Raw genomic sequence first — 24,450 nt, forward strand, 5'->3', positions numbered from 1 at the left:
CTATCAGCTGCAGGCAATACAGAGATGCACCTGTAAAGGGGTGCTCTGTCAGTTAAGACAACCCCTGTAAGACTGCAAAAGTCAGCTAATCTTACTGAATTTATGTGCAGGAAAAACAAAGTTTAAACTCTTCACTCCATCTTATCCAACTGTCCTAGAGGATACACTGATGATATGCTAAGGGACAAGGGGCTCTGACCGCCAGTCCTCTACAGGAGTGCTACTTGTGGCCATGTGTGTTTTAAATCATTGCCAAGTTTCACATTGTCTTCATGAAATAGATTAATTTCCACATTCCTGGAATGCAAAATATCACCTAGCACCCAGGTGGTGACCCAGGAGCTTTCACTGGTTAAATTAATAGGCACGATGACACATTGTTGAGAAAGTAAATTTACCAGTGTTGTTTGATCTGCGTAACAGGACAGTTATTTCCCCTTAAATGTGTGCAGGGCACACTCTTCCACATGTGTCAGTGTTTCCAAAAAGTAGTTTGTGATCACTTGCATTAGAGTCACTTCCTGTCTCCCTTAATACCAATCCCTTGCCCATCGCAGACCAGCAGAATCAGAATCTGTCATGTGGGCCTCAGAAATGGGACTGGCATGCCTTTCAGTAATTCTCGTGTCCCAAAGAATGGGACCCACTGATCTATTCATGGACCTACTTTTCTATAACAGCCTTGTCAAATAATTTACTAGTCTCAAAGTTTCTTTTTATGAAGTAGCTATAGGATGGGTTTGGTGGCTGGTAAAAATTCTTTTTTTTTCAAAAATGATTAGAGTAAATGTTTTTATGTTTGGGATAGTCCACGACTTAGAAATTTTAAGCACACAGAAATGAGTAAATATAGTAATAATTAAAGAAAAGAGATTCAATATTTATTATGTAAATTATGAATAATTGAAAATATTTGTAACAGAGAATAAAACTTTAAGCAGGATGCATTATAGCTGTTCCCCAAATGTTGATATATGCTGAAAAAAGTGAATATATATTATATAGATAGAGCACTAGGGAATTATTATATATTTTTTAAAGACAGTGAAATAACTGAAAGAGAAACCAGTTTTACAGTTTTTCAGTAAATTGGATACACTCAGATAACTCATATCTTCACATCTACCCACTTAAATGTCTCCAAAGCAATCAAGCCGACATTTTATTATGAGTTACGAAATAGGAGTTCAGGAAAACTTAAAGATCTCTATGTCAAATTTCAACTCTAGCAATAATATTAGACAAACTTCCTCCAGAATTTCTACAGGAATGTCTTAAGTTTAGGGAATCTGGTTCAGAGAGCGCTGGGAATTTTTCTTGGAGGTGTGTCACCGTACCAGTTCACTGGAGAATGAAAATTATCTGTTAGCCATTTCAACTAAAGAGAGAGGGTCATTTGATGGATCCTCTCATGGGCTATCACAACCTGCTTGGTGTACCAGCACACTGGACTTTCTAAGGAGGGTCTACAAGTGAGACTATTATTAGAAAATGACACCAGGAAGAAAGGGAGAAAAAACTACTGAGGAAAGACAGTTCTAGCTAATCAGTTTCTGTTGAATATAAGCTCATAAAGCATGTTATTTGAGTGTGGTGGCTTTAAAAACGAACTCTGTTTTTATATGGAAATCATGGAAATGAACATTTTAACCCTGTGAAGTTAATAGCAAATCGGTTTCCAAGGGGGGGTCTCAGGGGAGGCAATCATTTTGGACTTGGGATTAAGGGTTTGTGACCCACTATTGATGGAGGAGCATCTTTTCATAAGATGACTTACTACTTTAAGGGAAAAGATTATGTGAAACTAATTAAGTGCTCATTCATTGGAATCGTGATTCCATTATAATGAAATAAATGTTCTTTTATTTCTTTCTGCTCTCTTGTTTACTGTTTTAATTTTCTTTGTTTAACAAATGTGTGTAGCAGTGAGAATTTTTGTTATCTTGATCTGAGCAATGGTTACATGAATATATACATACACATTTCAAAGTGCATCAAGCTGTACACTAAGTTTTGTGCCTTTTATGGTATGTACCTCAGCGTAAAAAATAAATATAAAAAATACTAAAAAGAAAAATTGAAATATTTAAGGCGAGTGGTGGTATGTTTTGACTTGTGCAGATGCATATCAGGTAAGAGACATGATCCAGTTCTGAACAATGGCGAAGGTGGGATGGCATGATTTGTTGAAGGATTGGCTTGGAGGAGGAGTCAAGGTCAGCTCTAAGAGTTGGCATGTGCAGTTGGAAGACTAGTAGTCTCACCCGCCAAGTTCTAGGAGGGAAGCATGCTCCTTCTTTTTCACAGCCCGCTGGCAGATATCCCACAGTGACCAGGGAGCACCTGGGCACTACGGGCCACTGCCACCGAAGTCTGTGCTGGCATTCTCATCTGCCCCTGCCCTCTCCTAACCTGGACTCAAGACTTAAAACCTGGTGAACTTCGACTTTTAGAGGTCGATAATCGACTTGTACTACCCATAGAAATAACTACCCGCATACTCATTTCATCTGAAGACGTTCTGCACTCTTGGGCCGTCCCATCTCTAGGTCTAAAACAGACGCTATTCCCGGACATTTTAATCAAACAACCCTAATATCAACCCGGCCAAGCCTGTTCTACGGACAATGCTCTCCAGACCTCATCACCCAAACACCCTTGTATTCTGATTTCCAGTTGGATTTGCCAATGAGAAGCACCAGCCGATCAGAGGTAAGAAGGAAAGGTGTCCAGAATTTTTATGCCCCTGCTCTCACCTTAACAGGTTTGGGGACTGACTGCATTCCTCCACCAGGGGCCATAACCCCTGTGGGCAGCTCTCCTGCTTCTGTTCGCACCACTCCTTCCTCTCAGGATCAAGGGCAGTAGGCAGTGTTCCCTCTGTTGCCAGCAGCTGGCTGCTTTCCTCTCTCGTGTTTCTGTGCCCTGCCCCTACCTCTGCACATCACATTTCATCAGCTTCCCGACTCACCACCGAGGAGGTGCTCTCTCTCTTGCCGGAACCCTGAATAGCAGGGAGCAGTTTCTCACATGCAGGAAGACATTGCCTTCTTCCAATTTTAACTTCCCCAATACAAAATATAGTTTCCACATTGTGTGATGGGAAGTGTGTGGCACGGGGAGTATTAACAGGAATAGAAGGCACTCATTCCAGCAGTATCAGCGTCCCCAGATTCACTGTGTCCTCTGCTTCTGAGCCCTCGGCATCCTTGAACATCAGCGACGATCCCCAAAATGTCAGGTCAGCGCAGCTGGCTATGACGGAAAAGATGTGGCTTGACTCGTATCAACACACCTTATCAAAAAACTGGAGGGCTGAAAAAATGATACAGCTCTTACCTGCGAACCGAGGGAAAGAGGAAGCTCTAAGAGGAGGGGTGTTGAGCCCTCCCGAGGTCACATCGCTGAATGGATAAGGCAGGGAGCACACATCACGCCAGATCCTCCGTGTGCAGCACTACACTGGTCAGACCGTCTGCCTGGCAGCTGCCATACATGTAAACCCCCAAGTTAGGACATGGTGAAAATGAGAGCTGCCTCAGGGCTCTTCTGAAATAAGAGGGGCCCAGTCATATTCAGGGAGCCACACATCCTGTTAAAACCAGTGGTGTTTAGAGCTAACAGGTGAAACATGTATGAAGATACCCATGCTTACTGCAAGTTGGATCTACTACACAGAAATATGGAGATGGGCAGTGGCAAATTGTCACAGTCTTTATCAACTACTGTGCAAAACTGCTAAGCGCTGTAGATGAAATGATGAATAAATGAGATGAGGACCTATAGCAGCCTATTTAAGGTTCTGGCACACAGCAAGCCTGCCATACACAGTGGAGCCTCACCTAATTTGAGGGAAAAAGGATGAACCCACAGAGTAGCAGAAGAGACTCATCATAAAGAAGTAAGTTTTACTTCTTCCTTACCAATCTGAATGACATTTATCTCTTTGTATTTAGACATCGGGTCTTTCCCTGCCCTTAGCATTTGTTCTTGCAGTTTCCTTTTAGTAACTTTTTCTCCCACATGAGTGGATCACACTTCCTTATTTCTCTGCTACATAATTTTGGTTGAAAAATGGACATTAAAAATAATATAGTATGGCAATTTGATACAATACAATGTTGATAAAAGTGGTGAGAGTGGAAATGCTTGTCTTGCTCCTGATCTTAGAGCAAAAGCTTTCAGCTTTTTGCCACTGAGTATGATGTTGGCTGTGGATTTGTCACATATGGCCTTTATTATGTTGAGGTACATTCCCTCTATGCCCATTTTCTTGAGAGTTTTTATCATGAATGGATATTGAATTCTGTCCAATGTTTTTCAGTATTTACTGAGATGATCATATGGTTTTTATCCTTCCTTTTGTTAATGTGGTGTATCACATAGATTTATGAATATTGTACCATCCTTGCATAAGACACTGATGAAAGAAATTGAAGACACAAATAAATGGAAACCTATCCCATGCTCATGGATAGGCAGAATTCACATTGCCAGCATGGCCATCCTACCCAAAGCAATTTACAGATTCATTGCAATCCCTATCAAAATACCAATGGCACTTTTCAATGAACTAGAGAAAATAATCCTAAAATTTATATGAAACCAGAAAAGACCCATTTATATGTGAAACCTAAAAACAAAACAAAATGAACAAAACAGCAGTAGCCTCATAGACACTGAGAAGTGACATGTGGTTACCATGGGGGAGAGGCTGGAATGGTGGATGGGGGCAGATAAAGAAGCACAAAATCTCAACCATAATATAGTCACAGGGATGAAAGCACAGCATAGAGAATATAGTCAGTAGTCCTGTAACATCCTGTGTTGACAGTAACTATACTAGTTGGGGTGAAGATTTAATAATGTATATAACTGCTGAATCACTATGTTGTATACTTGAAACCAACAGAATACTGTATATCAACTACACTTCAAAAAAAATTAAAAAGATAGTTGCTGAACATCATAGCTGTCAAAGGTAATCGGTAGTTGGGGGAAAATTGGCTAAACTAAGAGCATAAAAAGAAAACATGGGGGATGAGATCCATAACCGAGTTTGGAAAGGTCCAGCCTAATCCTAGGAATCTTGAAAGCCATGTAGGCTCATAGGCGCTGACATTCCCAGTTGTGTGCTTGCTCAGGAATGACCTGAGAACACCGAGCACTCATCCTGGTGGGCGCGGAGGGTCAGCACGGCCGCCAGTGAGGCGGGACTGTGCGCTGCCTGCTTGAACACTGAAGGCAGCACCAACATGCAAACCGAGGCCCACAGCAGACTGGAAGACTTACTGGTTAAAGGAACTTAAAAACCCTATAAAGCAGTAGCTGACCAACAAGCTAACTGAGCAGAGACTTCAGTGACCACAGATGACAAACAAAGTTACTAAAAGAAAACTGCAAGAACAAATGCTAAGGGCAGGGAAAGACCCGATGTCTAAATATGCCATACTATATTATTTTCAATGTCCACTTTTCAACCAAAATTATGTAGCAGAGAAATAAGGAAGTGTGATCCACTCATGTGGGAGAAAAAGGTCTACAGAACTACCTGAGATACCCTTGTGTTGTAGAACTTAAATAAGCTATATGCTTTCTTTAATTAGATCTCTCATGCACTACTGGAGGTAATGTGAAATAATGCCACTGCTATGGAAAACAGGATGAGGGTTCCTCAAAAAATTAAATATATATATGTAAAATCTTACATACGATCAAACAATCCCACTTCTCAGTATATATCCAAAAGAATGGAAGGCAGAATTTGGAAGAGATATTTGCACGCCCGTGTTTACTGCAGCATTATTCACAACAGCCAAGAGATGGAAGCCACCCAAGTGTCCATTAACAGATGAATAGAGACAGAAAATGTGTTCTATACATACAATGAAATATTATTCAGCCTTAAAAAATAAGAAAATGCCATCACATGCTACAGCATGAAGCTTGAGGACATTATGCTAAGTGAAATAAGCCGACCAGAAAAAGACAAATTTCACTTATAAGAGGTATCTAAATCATCGGACACATAGAAACAGACAGTAGAATAGTGATTACAATGGGTTGGGAAAAGGCAGCAAACAGGGAGTTCCATTGGTACAGTTTGTTTGGCAAGATGGGAAATTTCCAGAGATCTTCTCTGGAATGATATGAATATACTTAACACTACTGAACTATACACTTAAAATGGTAAATTTTATGGTTTACCACAATTTTTAAAAGACACAATTGTCTAGAAACCAGTGAAGTCTGGTAGGCAAAGTCGTTTTCATGGTTTTGAAGAGCTTCAGTGTTCTCCAGGCTTCAGTCTAGGATACTAAGAGTTCTGATTGTGTATAGTTTCTTAGAAGCTGGAAAGATACTTGAAATGTCATCCAGAACACCCACAACTTTGATATACTTTCCAGTTAAGAGGTTCCTAAGGCTCTGTAGTACTAGAGTAGGCAAGGCAGGCAATCTGTTCAAGTGTCCCCACTTAGAGGGCTAGGGACTGTCCATCACTCCAGTTTGTACCTTCATTTCCCTTTGTGAATATACCAACAAAGAGTGTCAACTGGCCTTGAGAGCCAGCTCTGACGATTCTTACCCTGAATGCTGAATGTTAGTTCTGGCTTCCGTGAGTGGTCTGGGAAAGACCACACGTTCTCCTACATCTGTTACAACCTGAGACTATCCATTTGCCCAGTATTTCCCTTAGATCTAGAGAGGGGAGGCACAATTGGCCATTCAAAGCCTCTGGAAGGTTTACAAACTGTTTTCACAACCATTTCAATTAATTTGTTTGGACTGTCAGTAAGATTAAAACCTGGCCAGTATCTGCTAATATTTCTGGATTATCATTATCAGATGAAAATTGAAACAGAGCATTTACTCAACAAACTTCTTAGGAAAAATTAAGTGTCCAGGCTAGATTTCTAAAGACAGGAATGCAGCAAAGGCGTGAACATTTTTTACTGTTCAATTTGAAAGTATCTCAGACCTACAAAAAGTTCCAATACAGAAAGGGCTTTTCCCATCTTCCCCAGATACTGGCATCTTGCATAACCAAGGCATCAGTCTGGAAATTAATTTACAAAACAGAGTTTGTCTACAGACATCATTCCATGTAATATAAATTTTCATGAGTTGTCCCACTGATTTCCTTTTCTCAGTCTATTTTTGTGGAACCCAGTCCAGGACCACACTTTGTCATACCTCCCTAGTCTCACCTAATGTTGGACAGTTCCTTACTCCCATTTTTACAACCTTGACACTTGCAAAGGCTATCAGCCAACTGTTTTGTGGAAGATAACTTCATTTCGCTTTGTCTGTTTTTTCATGATTTGGAATTGTTTGTACATTCTGGGCAGGAGTACGAGAGTGCACCATACCTGCGGGGTGTGGAGAAGGAGAGTGTCTATACGTACTGCAGGTTTTAGCTGATTGCTTGGCTGACGTGGTGTCTGGTTTCAGCACTGAGGAGTTACTGTTTATTCCTTTTCCAGCTGATGGGTATCTGGCAAGAAGCTTTGCCCTGCTAACTTAAGCACCAAGTTCTTGCCTACAAAAAGATTACTGTGGTATCAGTCAAAGAGTATTTTATTTCCTTTCTTCCTTCTACATTTATTAATGGGGATTCTGCTGAAAGGAGGATCTGTCCCTTCTCCCACTTTTGTTTACTTACATCACTATGGACTAAACATTTGCTTCATTCTATAGACAGGAACAATTCTTATGATTTTGAATGGACCTTACCAAATTGCTTTCAGAAAGGCGGTACAGATTTATACTCCTGAGATACTGCACAAGTCTGCCACCTTTCTATACCCATGCCAACATAAGTATGTAGAAATCAACACATTTAATGAAAAAAGGGTATCTAGTAATTGCTTTTCTTTGAATTTATTGCCACCAGAGTGGAGCCTCTCAATATCTTCAGTTATTTTTTCATCCTCCAACATCTTTTTATCTAACATCATATGTTTAACCCTTCACATACGTGTTTAGGAGATCTTTGTGCACAGAGAATATTACTATTAATGTAAGTATTTGGAATATATTTTCTCATTTTCTTTGCATGTTATCTTTGATAATGAATGCCAATTTTAGTTTCATATAGTCCAATATACTGACATGCTCCTTTTAAATTTGGGCTGTTGTAGAAAGTTCTTTCCCAAATACAGAGACTATATTCAATATGCTTTCTCTGATTTTTGATAGGTCCAAATTTTGTGTGAATTTCTTTTATACTTCTGGAATATATTACACTGGGTTTTCCAAAATAAATAGTTTTCTATATTTAAATACTTTGACCCTACATTCAGGAATTCATAATGGTAGAATTTCAGTTAGTGGATAAATACATTTAACTCTTCATAAATAATGCAAATCCATCCACTTGGGGGTAAAAAAAAAACAGATTCCTACCTCACACTATTTATAAAAATGGATTCCACATGTATATAACTGTATTAGGAAATCTTTTTATCAAGAAAATACAAATCCAGCCCTCTGGATAAAAATGCCCCCCCTTGACAATCTGCCAACATTGGATTAACATGAAATAAACATGCTTAAGATACCCTTTATCGAATATGATTAAAGATGGTGGCATGAGAGGTGAGACAGAGGCTTCCTCCTAAAACCACATATAATACAAAAATATAATTAATACAACTAATCCTGAAAGAGCAACAACAAAGAGAGCTGCACCAGAGCGTTACACCTGGAGAAAAGAATAAACCTCATGGAACAGGGTAACGTACTGAAGCTGTGGCCCAATGGGGACCAATCACTTTCCCCACTGCAGTTCACTGGCAGGAGGAAGAGAAACAGACCAGGGAGGGAGTGGAGGCCTGGGACTGCTGAACACCTAGCTCTGGAGGTCTGCTCTGGGAGCACAAACCTACATGACACGGGGTTTTCATGATTCGGGGGGTGGAAAGCTAAGACAGGAAAATTACCTGGAGAGACTGAGATCCCAGCCACTTGTGGAAAGCAGGGATCTATATCCAGCTGCTCTGGGACAAAAGAAAGGCAGGCAGTCTGAGAGACTTCCCAACAGCGAGAGGGCTACTAAGGGGGCAAGAAGTGCACAGAGCTTACTGCTCAGGAGAAAGGGCAGGTGGACAAAATTGTTTGGATGCACTCTGCCCAGCAGATTGGGAACTTTCACCATCTTCAGGTGCTCCAGCCCCCTGGCTGACTGCAGCTCCAAGGCCCCCCTCTATGATACACAGCCTGCTGCACCATCCTCCCAGACAGCCCGCACCTAGCTCACAAACTGGGAAACCCTGCCCTGGTGTTACGCCAGCCAGAAGGAGGCCCTGCCTATGGCAGCTACAAACGGAAAGCATAAAGGCTTGCACCTGTGTGCTCAGCCCACTGGTTCGTGCAGTGGAGACAGGCATAGCAGCCGGAAAGCAGGAAACAGTTCTTTCCTACCCCAGGCACCAACACCACTCCCCTGTGACCCCCAACACTGCTCCGGACAGTAGAGCTTCTGGGCACTAGAGGGCAACACATACAAATATGAAACATCAAGGAACCTGGTTCAAAGGAAAATTATAAATACACCAGAGAAATAGTCAAATGAAATCCACCTCATGAACTTCCTGAAAGAGATTTAAAAATAAAAATCATAAACATGCTCATGAAAGTACAGAAAAATATTCAAAAACTCAGTAATGAATTTCAGTTGGAGATCCAATCATTACAGAACACAGTATCAGAAATGAAACATACAATGGAAGGTTTTAAAAGCAGATTAGATATGCTGGAGGATATGATAAATGAAATAGAAACTAGAGAAGAGGAATACAAAGAAGCTGAGGCACAGAGAGAAAAAAGGATCTCTAAGAATGAAAGAATATTGAGAGAACTGATCCAAATGGAACAATATTCATATTATAGGGGTACCAGAAGAGAGAGAAAAAGGGAAAGTGTCTTTGAGGAGGTAATTGCTGAAAACTTCCCCAATCTGGGGAAGGAGATAGTCTCTCAGACCATGGAGATCCACAGATGTCCCAACACAGGGACCCAAGGAAGACAACACCAAGACATATAGTAATTAAAATGGCAAAGATCAAGGATAAGAACAGACTATTAAAAGCAGCCAGAGAGAGAAATAAGACCACGTACAAAGGAAAGCCCATCAGGCTATCATCAGACTTCTCAGCAGAAACCTTACAGGCCAGAAGGGAGTGGCATGATGTATTTAATGCAATGAAGCACAAGGGACTCAAACTAAGAATACTTTATCTGGCAAGATTATCATTTAAATTTGAAGGAGGGATTAAACAATTTCCAGATAAGCAAAAGCTAAGAGAATTTATCTCCCAAAAACCATCTCTATAGTGTATTTTGCAGGGACTGCAAAAGTGTTCCCAAGGTTTAATAGCTGTCACCAGAGGCAATAAAACCACAGTGAATAAAATAGAACAGTTAATTACTAAGCAAATACAAAATTAAATCAACTACGCCAAAGTCAATGAAGGGATAGACAAAGAGTACAGAATATGATACCTAATATATAAAGAATGGAGAAGGAAGAAAAAGGAGGAGAAAAAAAGAACCTTTGGATTGTGTTTATAATAGCATACTAGGTGAGTTGAGTTGGACTCTTGCATAGTAAGGAAGTTAACATTGAATCTTTGGTAACCACGAATCTAAAGCCTTCAATGGCAATAAGTACATACCTATTGATAATCACCCTAAATATAAATGGTCTGAATGTACCAATCAAAAGACATAGAATCACTGAATGGATTAAAAAACAAGACCCATCTGTATGCTGCCTACAAGAGACTCCCTTTAAACCCAAACACATACAAAGACTAAAAGTGAAGGGATGGAAAAAGATATTTCATGCAACAAATAGAGAGAAAAAAGCGGGTGTTGCAGTATTTGTATCAGACAAAATAGACTTCAAAACAAAGAAAGTCACAAGAGACAAAGAAGGACATCACATAATGATAAAGGGGTCAATCCAACAAGAAGATAAAACCATTCTAAATATCTATGCACCCAACACAGAAGCACCTACGTATGGGAAATAAATACTAACAGAATTAAAAGGGGAAATAGAATGTAATGCATTCATTCCAGGAGACTTTAACACTCCACTCACTTTGAAGGACAGATCAACCAGACAGAAGATAAGTAAGGAGACAGAACATCTGAACAACACATTAGAACAGATGGACCTAACAGACATCTACAGAACTCTACACCCAAAAGCATCAGAATATACATTGTTCTCAAGTGCATATGGGGCATTTTCAAGAATAGATCATATACTAGGCTACAAAAAGTGCCTCAGTAAATGCAAAAAGATTGAAATTGTACCAACCAGTTTCTCAGACCCCAAAGGTATGAAACTAGAAACACAAACACATGGAGGCTTCAGAACATGCTCCTAAATAACCAATGGATCAATGACCAAATAAAAACAGAGATCAAGCAATATATGGAGACAAATGACAACAATTCCAAACCACAAAATCTGTGTGATGCAGTGAAGGCCATGCTAAGTAGAAAGTATATTGCCTACCTCAGGAAAGAACAACAATCCCATGTGAACAGGCAAAACTCACAATTAATGAAACTAGAAAAAGAAGAACAAATGAGGCCCAAAGTCAGTAGAAGGAGGGACATAATAAAGATTAGAGCAGAAAAAATAAATTCAAGAAGAATAAAATCAATGAAAGCAGGAGCTGGTTCTTTGAGAAAATAAACAAAATAGATAAAACCCTAGCCAGACTTATCAAGAAAAAAAGAGTCTACACACATAAATAGAATCAGAAATGAGAAAGGAAAAATCACAACAGATACCTCAGAAATACAAAGAATTATTAGAGAATACTATGAAAGATTATATGCTAACAAACTGGATAACCTAGAAGAAATGGTCAACTTTCTAGAAAAATACAACCTTCCAAGGCTGACCAAGGAAGAAACAGAAAATATGAACAGACCAATTACCAGCAATGAAATTGAACTGGTAATCAAAAAACTACCTAAGAACAAAATTCCTGGACCAGAAGGCATCACTGCTGAATTTTATCAAACATTTAGTGAAGACCTAATACCCATCCTCCTTTAAAGTTTTCCAAAACGTAGAAGAGGGAATATTCCCAAACTCATTCTACGAGGCCAGCATCACTCTAATAGCAAAACCAGGCAAAGACACCACAAAAATAGAAAATTACAGACTGATATCTGTGATGAACATAGATGCAAAAATACTCAACAAAATATTACCAAACTAAATTCAAAAATATATCAAAAAAATGACCCACCAAGATCAAGTAGGATTTACTTCTGGGATGCAAGGATGGTACAACATTCGAAAATCCATCAACATCATCCACCACATCAACAAATAGGACAAAAAACACATGAAAGCTTTTCCTTTAAGATTGGGAACAGAACAAGGATGCACACTTTCTCCACTTTTATTCAACATAGTTCTCAAGGTCCTCGCCACAGCAATTAGATAACACAAAGAAATAAAGGGCATCCAGATTGGTAAGAAAGAAGTTTAACTGTCCCTGTCTGCAGATGACATGATATTGTACATAAAAAATCCTAAAGAATCTACTCCAAAACTACTAGATCTAGTATCTGAATTCAGCAAAGTTGCAGGATACAATATTAATACACAGAAATCTGTTTTATTCCTATACACTAATGATGAGCTAGCATAGGGAGGAATCACAAAAACAATTCCATTCACAATTGCTTCAAAAGGAATAAAATACCTATGAATTAACCTAACCAGGGAAGTGAAAGACCTATACTTTGAAAACTACAAGACACTCATGAGAGAAATTAAAAGAAGATATGAATACGTGGAAACACATCCTGGGCTCACAGATAAGAATTAATATTGTTAAAACAGCCATCCTGCCTAAAACAATCTACAGATTCCATGCAATTCCTATCAAAGTACCAATAGCATTCTTCAGTGAACTAGAGCAAATCATTCTAAAATTCATATGGAACCACAAAAGACCCCGAATAGCCAGAGCAATCCTGAGAAGGAAGAATAAAGTGGGGAGAATTATGCTCCCCAACTTCAAGCTCTATGACAAAGCCACAGTAATCAAGACAATTTTGTACTGGCACAAGAACAGACCCATAAACCAATGGAACAGACTAGAGAGCCGAAATATAAACCCAACCATATATGGTCAATTAATATACGATAAAGGAGCCATGGATATACAATGGGGAAATGATAGCCTCCTCAACAACTGGTGTTGGCAAAACTGGACAGCTACATGCAAGAGAATGAAACTGGATTATTGTTTAATCCCATAAACAAAAGTAAACTCAAAATGTAGGGCCTTGTTTTGTTCTCTAAATGGAACAACAACTTATCCTCCTTTTCAAGCTAGAGAATAAAGATTTGGTTTTAGAAAAAAAAAAAAGTAAACTCAAAATGGATTGAAGACCTGAATTTAAGTCATGAAACCATAAAACTCTTAGAAGACAACATAGACAAAAATCTTCTGAATATAAATATGAGAAACTTCTTCCTGAACACATCTCCTTGAGCAAGGGAAACAAAGCAAAAATGAATACATGGCACTACATCAAACTAAAAGGCCTCTGTATGGCAAAGGACATCTTCAGCAAAACAAAAAGGTATCCTACAGTATGGGAGAATATATTTTTAAATGACATATCCAACAAGTGGTTAACATCCAATATATAAAGAACTCATACACCTCAACACCCAAAAAGCAGAGAACCTGATTTAAAAAATGGGCAGAGGATATGAAGAGACAGTTCTCCAAAGAAGAAATTCAGATGGCCAACAGACACATGAAAAGATGCTCCACATCGCTAATCATCAAGGAAATGCAAATTAAAACCACAATGAGATATCACCTCACACTAGTAAGGATGACAAGCATCGAAAAGACTAGGAACAACAAATGCTGGCGAGGATGTGAAGAAAGGCGAACCCTCCTACACTGCTGGTGGGAATGTAAGCTAGTTCAACCATTGTGGAAAGCAATATGTAACTTCCTCAAAAAACTAAAAATAGGAATACCATTTGACTGGGAACCCCACTCCTTGGAATTTACCCAAAGAATACAAGTTCTCAGATTCAAAAAGACATATGCACCCCTATGTTTATTGCTGCACTTTTTACAATAGCCAAGATATGGAAGCAACCTAAGTGTCCAACAGTAGACGAATGGATAAAGAAGGTGTGGTACATATACACAATGCAATAGTATTCAGACATAAGAAAGAAATCCTACCATTTGCAACAACATGGATGGAGCTGGAGGACATTATGCTCAGTGAAATTAGTCAGGTGGAGAAAGACAAGTGCCAAATGATTTCCCTCATTTGTGGAGTATAAAAATGAAGCAAAATTGAAGGAACAAAACTCCAAGCAGCAGACTCAGACTCCAAGAAGGTACTAGCAGTTACCAAAGGGGAGGGGTGTGGGAGGGTGGGTGGGGAGAGAGGGAGAAGGAGATTGAGGGGTATTATGTTTAGTACACATGGTGTGAGGGGTTATGGGAAAAACAGTGTAGCACAGAGAAGGCAAACAGTGAATCTGTGGCATCTTACTACACTGATGGGCAGTGACTGCAATGGGGTATGGGTGGGGACTTGATAATATGAGTAAATGTATTAAGCACATTGTTTTTTCATGTGAAACCTTCATAAGAGTGTATATCAATAATACCTTAATAAAACATTTTTAAAAAAAGATATCCTTTATCATACTGTTAACTACATACTATTGCCTGTATCTTAGATTACAATTAAGAACATACAATTTTTTACTGTTCACAAAAATTTCTCTAAAGTGCCTGGTGACATTTGATTGTCCTTACTGGAACTCAGCTATAAACCACAGCAAGATTTTTATTTGAAGAAAAAGGGGTCCATGAGTTTAAATAAATAACAGTATAAAATGTAATTTACAAACACTTATGATCACTAATAAAAACATTAATTTATATTACACGTAGGCATAGGTAATTATAGACAAAAAAGTTAATTACAATGCAGGTAGGGAGAAAACACACAACCAAATCACTAAGGATTGAGGTCTTTTTTCCAACACACACAAAACCACATGTGCTCCAAGTGCCGAGCCCGTTGTAAACACGTCCCTGTCACCAGGCATCTGCGCTCACCCACCACTGCTCAGCGGGTGTGGTACTCCCGGAAGCACTTGGCATGCACGCCCTTCTGGCACTTCTCGCAGCGGGTGTTGGTCTGCGAGTGGCAGAGGGCACAGCGGGTCCGCTTGTCCTGGTGGACGATCCAGTGCCCAATCATGTCGAAGCGGCTCTCAGTCTCTAGCCGCCGGCCATGCCTCCCCAGTGACGAGGTGTCCGCATTGCTCTCCAGGTACACACAGGCCACGTACCTGCGGAAGGCCAGCAGGTCCACCCGGGCGTCAGCACAGCAGATCCCGTGCAGCTGCCACGCGTTACTGAGGGCGGCATCGATGACATAGCCGATGAAGCTCGAGTACCATTTCATGCCGCGGATCTTCACCTTGTACTTGGCAATATTCTGGTCCATGCGGCTGACGCCGCCCGCCTTCTCCTGGAACAGCCTCACCAGCGATGGCCGCTGGACGCGGGCACGCGTTTTGGCTGTCCCCGCCTGGTGGCTGCCTGGCACCAGCGGCTCAATGCCCACGGCATTGGAGCAGATGTCGACCACGCTGCTGTCATGCCAGCGGCACACGATGATCTCCTCGCTCTCGTCCACTCTGTAATCAAAGGAACCCCTCTTCATTTTCTTGAGTTCTTTGGGATCTTTGAGGGGACAGCGCTCAGTCCTGTACTCGCGAACAGTTCCTGTGGCCTTTACCCCCTTTTTCTTCAAAATGGACATCAGTTTGACACTTGTAAAAACCTTGTCAAAAAATATGTGGTACGGCAGATGGCCACGCTCCTGAAGCGCATCCACAAACCGCACCACCATGCTGCCTGCAAGGTCCAGGCCCCTGTCTGGCCTGGTGAACCGCGTGCCCTGTGCGGGCTCGAACCACACCAAGTAGCCCCGGCTGGTGGTCCCACACCAGACCTCGTAGCCCAGGCGCACAGCCTTCCCTGCGGCCAGCCGCTTGGACCCCCGGTGCCCAAAGTACTCGCACGTGGACGCCCCGAAGCTGTAGAACTCCTCCAGAGGCGCGTGCTTCTGGAAGCTGCGATTCATCTGGACGATGAGAGGCCGGACCTTGGCAAACCTATCGCTTTCATCCAGCTCACTGTTATCTGCAAAGTGCAGATATGAAAAGATGAGTTCAAACCTGTCCCTTCTAATTGCATCTGCCACAAGATGATGATGTGAATCAGGAGACGTTTCCCAAAACATCCTTCTCCTTGGATAGGATATATACCCACTTAAAATCAAAATGCCCAAAACACACTTTAGTTCCTGGGCCGTGAGACCCAAGTTGACACTCTTCTGCCAAGCGTAACGATTGGTTTCATTAACAATGAAGTTAATCGTTCCCTCATCAAAGAACAACTCAAAAAGGCCCACAGGACTCAGTTCCTGGCTTTTGAGATCCTCCATGTGAGGATCCGAGGCTGTCCAGCTGCTGAAGTCTGGCCGGATATCTCTTTTGGCCCAATGGCGCTGAGGTGCCACGGGGGCCCGCTGCTGCCTGGCAGCTGTCCATGGCCACAGGTGCCCCTCCTCGCCAGAGCCAGAGTCCTCCGGCACTACGGCAGCATGCAGCACACTGCCAGGCAGGCGGGCGCCTCGCCGGTCGTCATCGTCTCCCGAGTCCTCATCGGTGAAATCCCCTGCGGCACTGTCAGGTGGTGCAATGAAGATCTCTTCCCTGTGGGGAGACCCCCCTTCCTCCAGTGCATTGAGAACCTCGAGCAGCCTGGTGGATTTCGGCTTTAAGCCGGCACCTTTCCCGGAGGTAGGGCCACTGCAATGACAGGAGACAGGGTGGGAAGGGGCTGTGCAGGAGAAACAGCGAGTCAGCAGAAAACCCCGGGAGGGCATGGAAAGAAGGGCCCTACCCCTGCAAAGCATCCTGGGCACCTGGCCCAGCGCAGGAACGGAATTTACCAGATTACTCACCAACTGCCAAAGAATTTTAACATGAGAGGCAACTGAAGAAGGTGTTCAACAGTCCCTTTCCTTCCTAAATAAAGGATCCCCTCTCGTGACAAGTCCAGGTGCACAACTGTCACCCAGAAACAGGAAGCACAAACAGGAAGCCTGGGCCACTGAAGAGATGCCTGCTGACGGTCCCGGACTCAGTGGCCCCAGTGGCTCTGCTTTCCCACTTCTTCTTCCCTTTCTTACTCTTTGGCACATGTTTCCTCACTTCCCCAGGGCAGTGAGGAGTCAGACATGTCACTCTAGCTGTGACAACGGACTGACAGGGAAGGTGGGCACGACACCGCTGAGCCCCTCTGGGCTGATCTTCATGTGAGAACAGCCCTGGCCCAGGGGGAGGACACAGGCTTTACCATGGAGGCTACTTCTCCTAGACCTGCCCTCAGCCTTTGGGGTTCAGACTGCACTGAGAGTCACTCTACCCTACTTCCAATGACTGCCAACCCCCACGCTGGAGGCTACGGTGCAGCAGGCATGACCCCCAAAGAGGTAAGGTTCTCCTCCAGCTCTGCATGGGCCAGAAAAGAGCCAGCCTTCAGGGAGGAAACCTGACACCTCTATGGACCTCATCCTGAGACAGGTTCTCAGCTAACAGCAGCCACCTCCCACCTCCCCCACCTCACCTGGCAGGTAGCAGCAGATCCAGGCCAGCCCGGCCAGGGTCTCTGCTGGTCTCACTACCTACCCATTGTTTGCCCCCGGCCTTCAAGCACCATGCGTGTGCCCCTGGCTGGTCAAACATTTAGAGCAGGAGAGCTTGCAGGGACAGCTGCAGCCCCAGGGCCAATCATCTTGTTTTTTAAAAGATAAGCAAACAAATCTCGTCTACAAATCAAGTGTACAAATCATGTACAAGTGCAGCTAGAGCTGTGCCCATGCCAGACACACTCCCTCATCTGCCCCGTCTCCTCTCCAGTCTTCCCCTTGCCTCCTTGCTCTTCCTTCTCTTTGCTTCCTGGACACCCAATGCTTAGTGAGGTCACCAGGACTAAGGGCTAAAAATATCATGGCCTTGGACTCTCAGAGGCAGAAGAGCCATTTCTGGCATAAGCCTTTCATCAAACGGTACTTGTACCTTGAAGTTGAAGCCATGATGAAATTGGGACATGGGGCTGTCATTACGTGCAGAGTCTAACAATCTGTAAGAAAAACAGAAACTCATTTAAAAAAACTGAACCTTAATTAGCAAGGCTAACAGGACTTTCTCTACCATTAAAGGAAAAGCATTTCTAGCTTCAGAGGGAAGTGGACTGAGCACACGGGAACCGGCATCTAGCGGACTGGCTGGTCAGAGGGAAAAACAACACCCCCTCTCACACAGACCCTCCAGGGCAGGGTTCCCATCAGCAGGTTACTGGCATTTTGGGCTCAATGAGTCTTGGTGTGAGGACTGCCCTGTGTATTATGGGGTCTTTAACAGTATTTTTAGGCCTCCAGATACCAAGAGAATAACCATTCCTCCAGTTGTGAAAGTGAAAATTATCTCCAATATTGCCAAGTGTCCTCCGGGAGACAAAATCGGCCCTGGAAGACGGCTGCAGATCAGCACCACCAACAGAACTCAGTGATGACAGAAAGGTTTTGTATCAGTGTTGCCCAACAGTGCAGGCATGAGTCACAGGTGGTCATTAAACATTTGCTACACATACAAACATAGCTAGTGGCACTAAGAAACTGAATTTTAACTATGTAATTTTAATTAATTTTAATTTAAATAGTGACATGTGGCTGGCTGGTGGCTACTATATTAGACAGTAAAGTCTTGAATGTATTAAGAACAAATTATGAAAAAGTAAACCTTTTAAAGTGTATTAGTGACCACAAAATAAAGCTTTTCTTACAGAAAATATAAAAACCTTAAGATGGCTAAATTTTATCAAATATACAACAAATCTGTGGTAGGCAGCCCCTCATATGACCTCCAAAGACCCTTACCTCCTGATATGCACACCATTGTGTAACCTTCTCCCCTTGAGTGGGCTGGACCTCGTGATTTACTTTTAACTAAGAGAATATGGCAAAAAGAGATCAAGCTACAAATAAAGAATGGGACTTCTCTCTTGTACATGCTCTTTCTCTCCCAAGGGGAGCCAGAACAACATCTCAGCTCCCCAAGGGAAAGGCCCACGGGACAAAAAACTGAGGGAGTCCCTGGCCAACAGCCAGAGGGGGCTGAGCCCTCTGCAATAACCCACAATGAAGTGAATCCTGAGGGACACCCCTGCCTGGCCAAGCCTCCAGATGACCTCTCAGCCCCTGCTGACCGTCTGCAACTTCACATAAACACTGAGGCACTGGAAAACAGCTAAATCACACCTGGAGTCCTGACAGGCAGAAACTGATAGATAAAAAATGTTTGTTGTTTTAGGATTCTCAGAAATAGCTAATATAACAATTCTTTATTCATTTTGTCATCATTGATCTACAATTACATGAAGAAAATTATGTTTACTAGACTCCGCCCTTCACCAAGTTCCCCCCACAAACCCCATTACAGTCACTGTCCATCAGCGTAGTAAGATGCTGTAGAATCACTACTTGTCTTCTCTGTGTTGCACAGCCCTCCCTATGCTGCTCCCCTCACATTATACATGTTAATCGTTAGGCCCCTTTCTTTTTCCCCACCCTTATCTCTCCCTTCCCACCCATCCTCCCCAGATCCTTTCCCTTTGGTAACTGTTGGTCCATTCTTGGGTTCCGTGATTCTGCTGCTGTTTTGTTCCTTCAGTTTTTCTTTGTTCTTATACTCCACATATGAGTGAAATCATTTCGTACTTGTCTTTCTCCACCTGGCTTATTTCACTGAGCATAATACCCTCTAGCTCCATCCATGTTGTTGCAAATGGTAGGATTTGTTTTTTTCTTATGGCTGAATAGTACTCCATTGTGTACATGTTCCACATCTTCTTTATCCATTCATCTACTGATGGACACTTAGGTTGCTTCCATTTCTTGACTATTGTAAATAGTGCTGCAATAAACATAGGGGTGCATCTGTCTTTTTCAAACTGGGCTGCTGCATTCATAGGGTAAATTCCTGGAAGTGGAATTCCTGGGTCAAACAGTATTTCTATTTTGAGCTTTTTGAGGAACCTCCATTCTGCTTTCCACAATGGTTAAACTAATTTACATTCCCACCAGCAGTGTAGGAGGGTTCCCCTTTCTCCACAACCTAGCCAACATTTGTTGTTGTTTGTCTTTTGGATGGTGGCGATCCTTACAGGTGTGAGGTGATATCTCGTTGTTTTAATTTGCATTTCTCTGATGACTAGCGATGTGGAGCATTTTTTCATGTCTGTTGGCCATCTGAATTTCTTCTTTGGAGAACTGTCTGTTCAGCTACTCTGCCCATTTTTTAATTGGATTATTTGCTTTTTGCTTGTTGAGGTGCATGACCTCTTTATATATTTTTGATGTCAACCCTTTATCAGATCTGTCATTTATGAATATATTCTCCCATATTGTAGGGTACCTTTCTGTTCTATTGATGGTGTCCTTTGCTGTACAGCTTTTCAGCTTGATATAGTCCCACTTGTTCACTTTTGCTTTTGTTTCCCTTGCCCAGGGAGATATGTTCATGAAGAAGTTGCTCATGTTTATGTCCAAGAGATTTTTGCCTATGTTTTTTCCTAAGAGTTTTATGGTTTCATGACTTACATTCAGGTTTTTGATCCATTTCAAATTTACTATTGTGTATGCGGTTAGGCAGTGATCCAGTTTCATTCTCTTACATGTAGCTGTCCAGTTTTGCGAGCACTATCTGTTGAAGAAACTGTCATTTCCCCATTGTATGTCCATGGCTCCTTTATCATATATTAATTGACCATATATGTTTGGGTTAATGTTTGGAGTCCCTATTCTGTTTCACTGGTCTGTGGCTCTCTTCTTGTGCCAGGACCAAATTGTCTTGATTACTGTGGCTTTGTAGTAGAGCTTGAAGTTGGGGAGCAAGATCCCCCCCACTTTATTCGTCCTTCTCAGGATTGCTTTGGCTATTCGGGGTCTTTGGTGTTTCCATATGAATTTTTGAACTATTTGTTCCAGTTAATTGAAGAATGCTGTTGGTAATTTGATAGGGATTGCATCAAATCTGTATATTGCTTTGGGCAGGATGGCCATTTTGATGATATTAATTCTTCCTAGCCAAGAGCATAGGATGAGATTCCATTTGTTAATGTCCTCTTTAATTTCTCTTAAGAGTGTCTTAGAGTTTTCAGGGTATAGGTATTTCACTTCCTTGGTTACGTTTACTCGTAAGTATTTTATTCTTTTTTATGCAATTGTGAATGGAATTTCTCTTTCTATTAGTTCATTGTTAGTGTATAGGAAAGCCACAGACTTCTGTGTGTTATTTTGTTTCCTGCAACTTTGCTGTATTCCAATATCAGTTCTAGTAGTTTTGGAGTGGAGTCCTTAGGGTTTTTTATGTACAATATCATGTCATCTGCAAATAGTGCCTTCTTCTTTACCAATTTGGATTCCTTGTATTTCTTTGTTTTGTCTAATTGCCATGGCGAGGACTTCCAGTACTGTGTTGAATAACAGCGGGGAGAGTGGGCATCCCTGTCTTGTTCCCGATCTCAGAGGAAAAGCTTTCAGCTTCTCACTGTTCAGTATGATGTTGGCTGTGGGTTTATCATATATGGCCTTTATTATGTTGAGGTACTTGCCCTGTATACCCATTTCATTGAGATTTTTTATCATGAATGGATGTTGAATTTTGTCAAATGCTTTTTCAGCATCTATGGAGATGATCATGTGGTTTTTGTTTTTCTTTTTGTTGATGTGGTGAATGATGTTGATGGATTTTCGAATGTTGTACCATCCTTGCATCCCTGAGATGAATCCCACTTGGACATGGTGTTTGATCCTTTTGATGTATTTTTGAATTCGGTTTGCTAATATTTTGTTGAGTATTTTTGCATCTACGTTCATCAGGGATATTGCTCTGTAATTTTCTTTTTTGGTGGGGTCTTTGCCTGGTTTTGGTATTAGGGTGATGTTGGCTTCATAGAATGAGTTTGGGAGTATTCCCTACTCTTCTATTTTTTGGAAAACATTAACGAGAATGGGTATTATATCTTCTCTGTATGTCTGATAAAATTCCGAGGTAAATCCATCTGGCCCCGGGGTTTTGTTCTTGGGTAGTTTTTTGATTACCGCTTTAATTTCCTTGCTGGTAATTGGTTTGTTTAGATTTTGTGTTTCTTCCTTGGTCATTCTTGGAAGGTTGTATTTTTCTAGGAAGTTGTCCATTTCTCCTAGGGTTTCCAGCTTGTTAGCATACAGGTTTTCATAGAATTCTCTTATTATTCTTTGTGTTCCTGTGGGGTCCGTCGTGATGTTTCCTTTCTCGTTTCTGATTCTGTTGATGTGTGTTGATTCTCTTTTTCTCTTAATAAGTCTGGCTAGAGGCTTATCTATTTTGTTTATTTTCTCAAACAACCAGCTCTTGGTTTCATTGATTTTTTCTATTGTTTAATTCTTCTCAATATTATTTATTTCTTCTCTTATCTTTATTATGTCCCTCCTTCTGCTGATTTTAGGCCTCATTAGTCCTTTTATCCAATTTCAATAATTGTGACATTAGACTATTCATTTGGTTTTGTTCTTCCTTCTTTAAATATGCCTGGATTGCTATATACTTTTCTCTTAAGACTGCTTTCGCTGCGTCTCACAGAAGTTGGGGCTTTGTGTTGTTGTTGTCATTTGTTTCCATATATTGCTTGATCTCTATTTTAATTTGGTTGTTGATCCATTGATTATTTAGGAGCACGTTGTTAAGCCTCCATGTGTTTGTGGACCTTTTTTTTTCTTTGTACAATTTAGTTCTAGTTTTATACCTTTCTGATCTGAAAAGTTGGCTGGCAGAATTTCAATCTTTTTGAATTTACGGTGCCTCTTTTCGTGGCCTAGTATGTGGTCTATTCTGGAGATTGTTCCATGTGCACTTGAGAAGAATGTGTATCCTGTTGCTTTTGGATATAGAGTTCTATAGATGTCTATTAGGTCCATCTGTTCTAGTGTGTTCTTCAGTGCCTCTGTGTCCTTAATTATTTTCTGTCTGGTGGATCTATCCTTTGGAGTGAATGGTATGTTGAAGTCTCCTAAAATGAATGCATTGCATTCTATTTCCTCCTTTAGTTCTGTTAGTATTTGTTTCACATATGCTGGTGCTCCTGTGTTGAGTGCAAATATATCTATAATGGTTATATCCTCTTGATGGACTGACTCCTTTATCATTATGTAATATCCTTCTTTATCTCATTACTTTTTTTGTTTTGAAGTCTATTTTGTCTGATACTAGTACTGCAACACCTGCTTTTCTCTCCCTGTTATTTGCATGAAATATCTTTTTCCATCCCTTGACTTTTAGTCTGTGCATGTCTTGGGTTTGAGGTGAGTCTCCTATAAGCAGGATATAGATGGGTCTTGTTTTTTTAACCATTAAGTGACTCTATGTCTTTTGATTGGTGCATTCAGTCCATTTACATTTAGGGTGATTATCGATAGGTATGTACTTATTGCCATTGCAGGCTTTAGATTCGTGGTTACCAAAGGTTCAAGGTTAATTTCTTTACTATCTAAGGGTCTAACTTAACTCAGTTAATATGCAATTACAAACACAGTCTCCTCCTTTTTCTTCCTCCTCCATTCTTTATATATTAGGTATCATATTCTGTATTCTTTGTCTATCCCTTAATTGACTTTGGGTATAGTTAATTTAATTATGCATTTGTTTAGTAATTAGCTGTTCTACTTTCTTTACTGTGGCTTCATTTCCTCTGGTGACAGCTATTCAACCTTAGGAAAACTTCCATCTATAGCAGTCCCTCCAAAATAGAGTGTAGAGATGGTTTGTGGGAGGTAAATTCTCTCAGCTTTTGCTTATCTGTAAATTGTTTAATCCCTCCTTCAAATTTAAATGATAATCTTGCCAGGTAAAGTAATCTTGGTTCAAGGCCCTTCCGCTTCATGGCATTAAATACATCATGCCACTCCCTTATGGCCTGTAAGGTTTCTGCTGAGAAGTCTGATGTTAGCCTGATGGGCTTTCCTTTGTATGTGGTCTTGTTTCTGTCTCTGGCTGCTTTTAACAGTCTGTCCTTATACTTGATCTTTTCCATTTTAATTACTATGTGTCTTGTTGTTGTCTTCCTTGGGTCCCTTGTGTTGGGAGATCTGTGGATCTCCATGGCCTGAGAGACTATGTCCTTCCCCAGATTGGGGAAGTTTTCAGCAACTACCTCGTCAAAGACACTTTCTATCCCTTTCTCTCTCTTCTTCTTCTTCTGGTATCCCTATAATGCGAATATTGTTCCGTTTGGATTGGTCACA

At 41.3% G+C, this 24,450-nt stretch overlaps 2 protein-coding genes across 5 annotated transcripts in view; both read right to left on the reverse strand.

The window, feature by feature from the left end:
* LOC130680438 (olfactory receptor 2M3-like) overlaps positions 1–24,450 on the reverse strand; it is a 138,023-nt gene that overhangs the window by 83,336 nt on the left and 30,237 nt on the right. The window lies entirely within an intron of this gene.
* PGBD2 (piggyBac transposable element derived 2) overlaps positions 14,106–24,450 on the reverse strand; it is a 39,140-nt gene continuing 28,795 nt past the window's right edge. For all 4 annotated transcript variants that reach the window (XM_057491022.1, XM_057491023.1, XM_057491024.1 and 1 more), the window contains 2 exons: positions 18,188–18,251; positions 14,106–16,915 (listed from right to left, as the gene is read on the reverse strand). In XM_057491022.1, the coding sequence (XP_057347005.1) occupies positions 15,160–16,915; positions 18,188–18,231 (1,800 nt within the window). In that variant the 5' untranslated portion in view covers positions 18,232–18,251 and the 3' untranslated portion in view covers positions 14,106–15,159. The remainder of the gene's footprint in view (positions 16,916–18,187; positions 18,252–24,450) is intronic.

The sequence above is a fragment of the Manis pentadactyla genome, chromosome 13, assembly GCF_030020395.1.
Source record: "Manis pentadactyla isolate mManPen7 chromosome 13, mManPen7.hap1, whole genome shotgun sequence".
Taxonomy (NCBI): Eukaryota; Metazoa; Chordata; class Mammalia; order Pholidota; family Manidae; genus Manis; species Manis pentadactyla.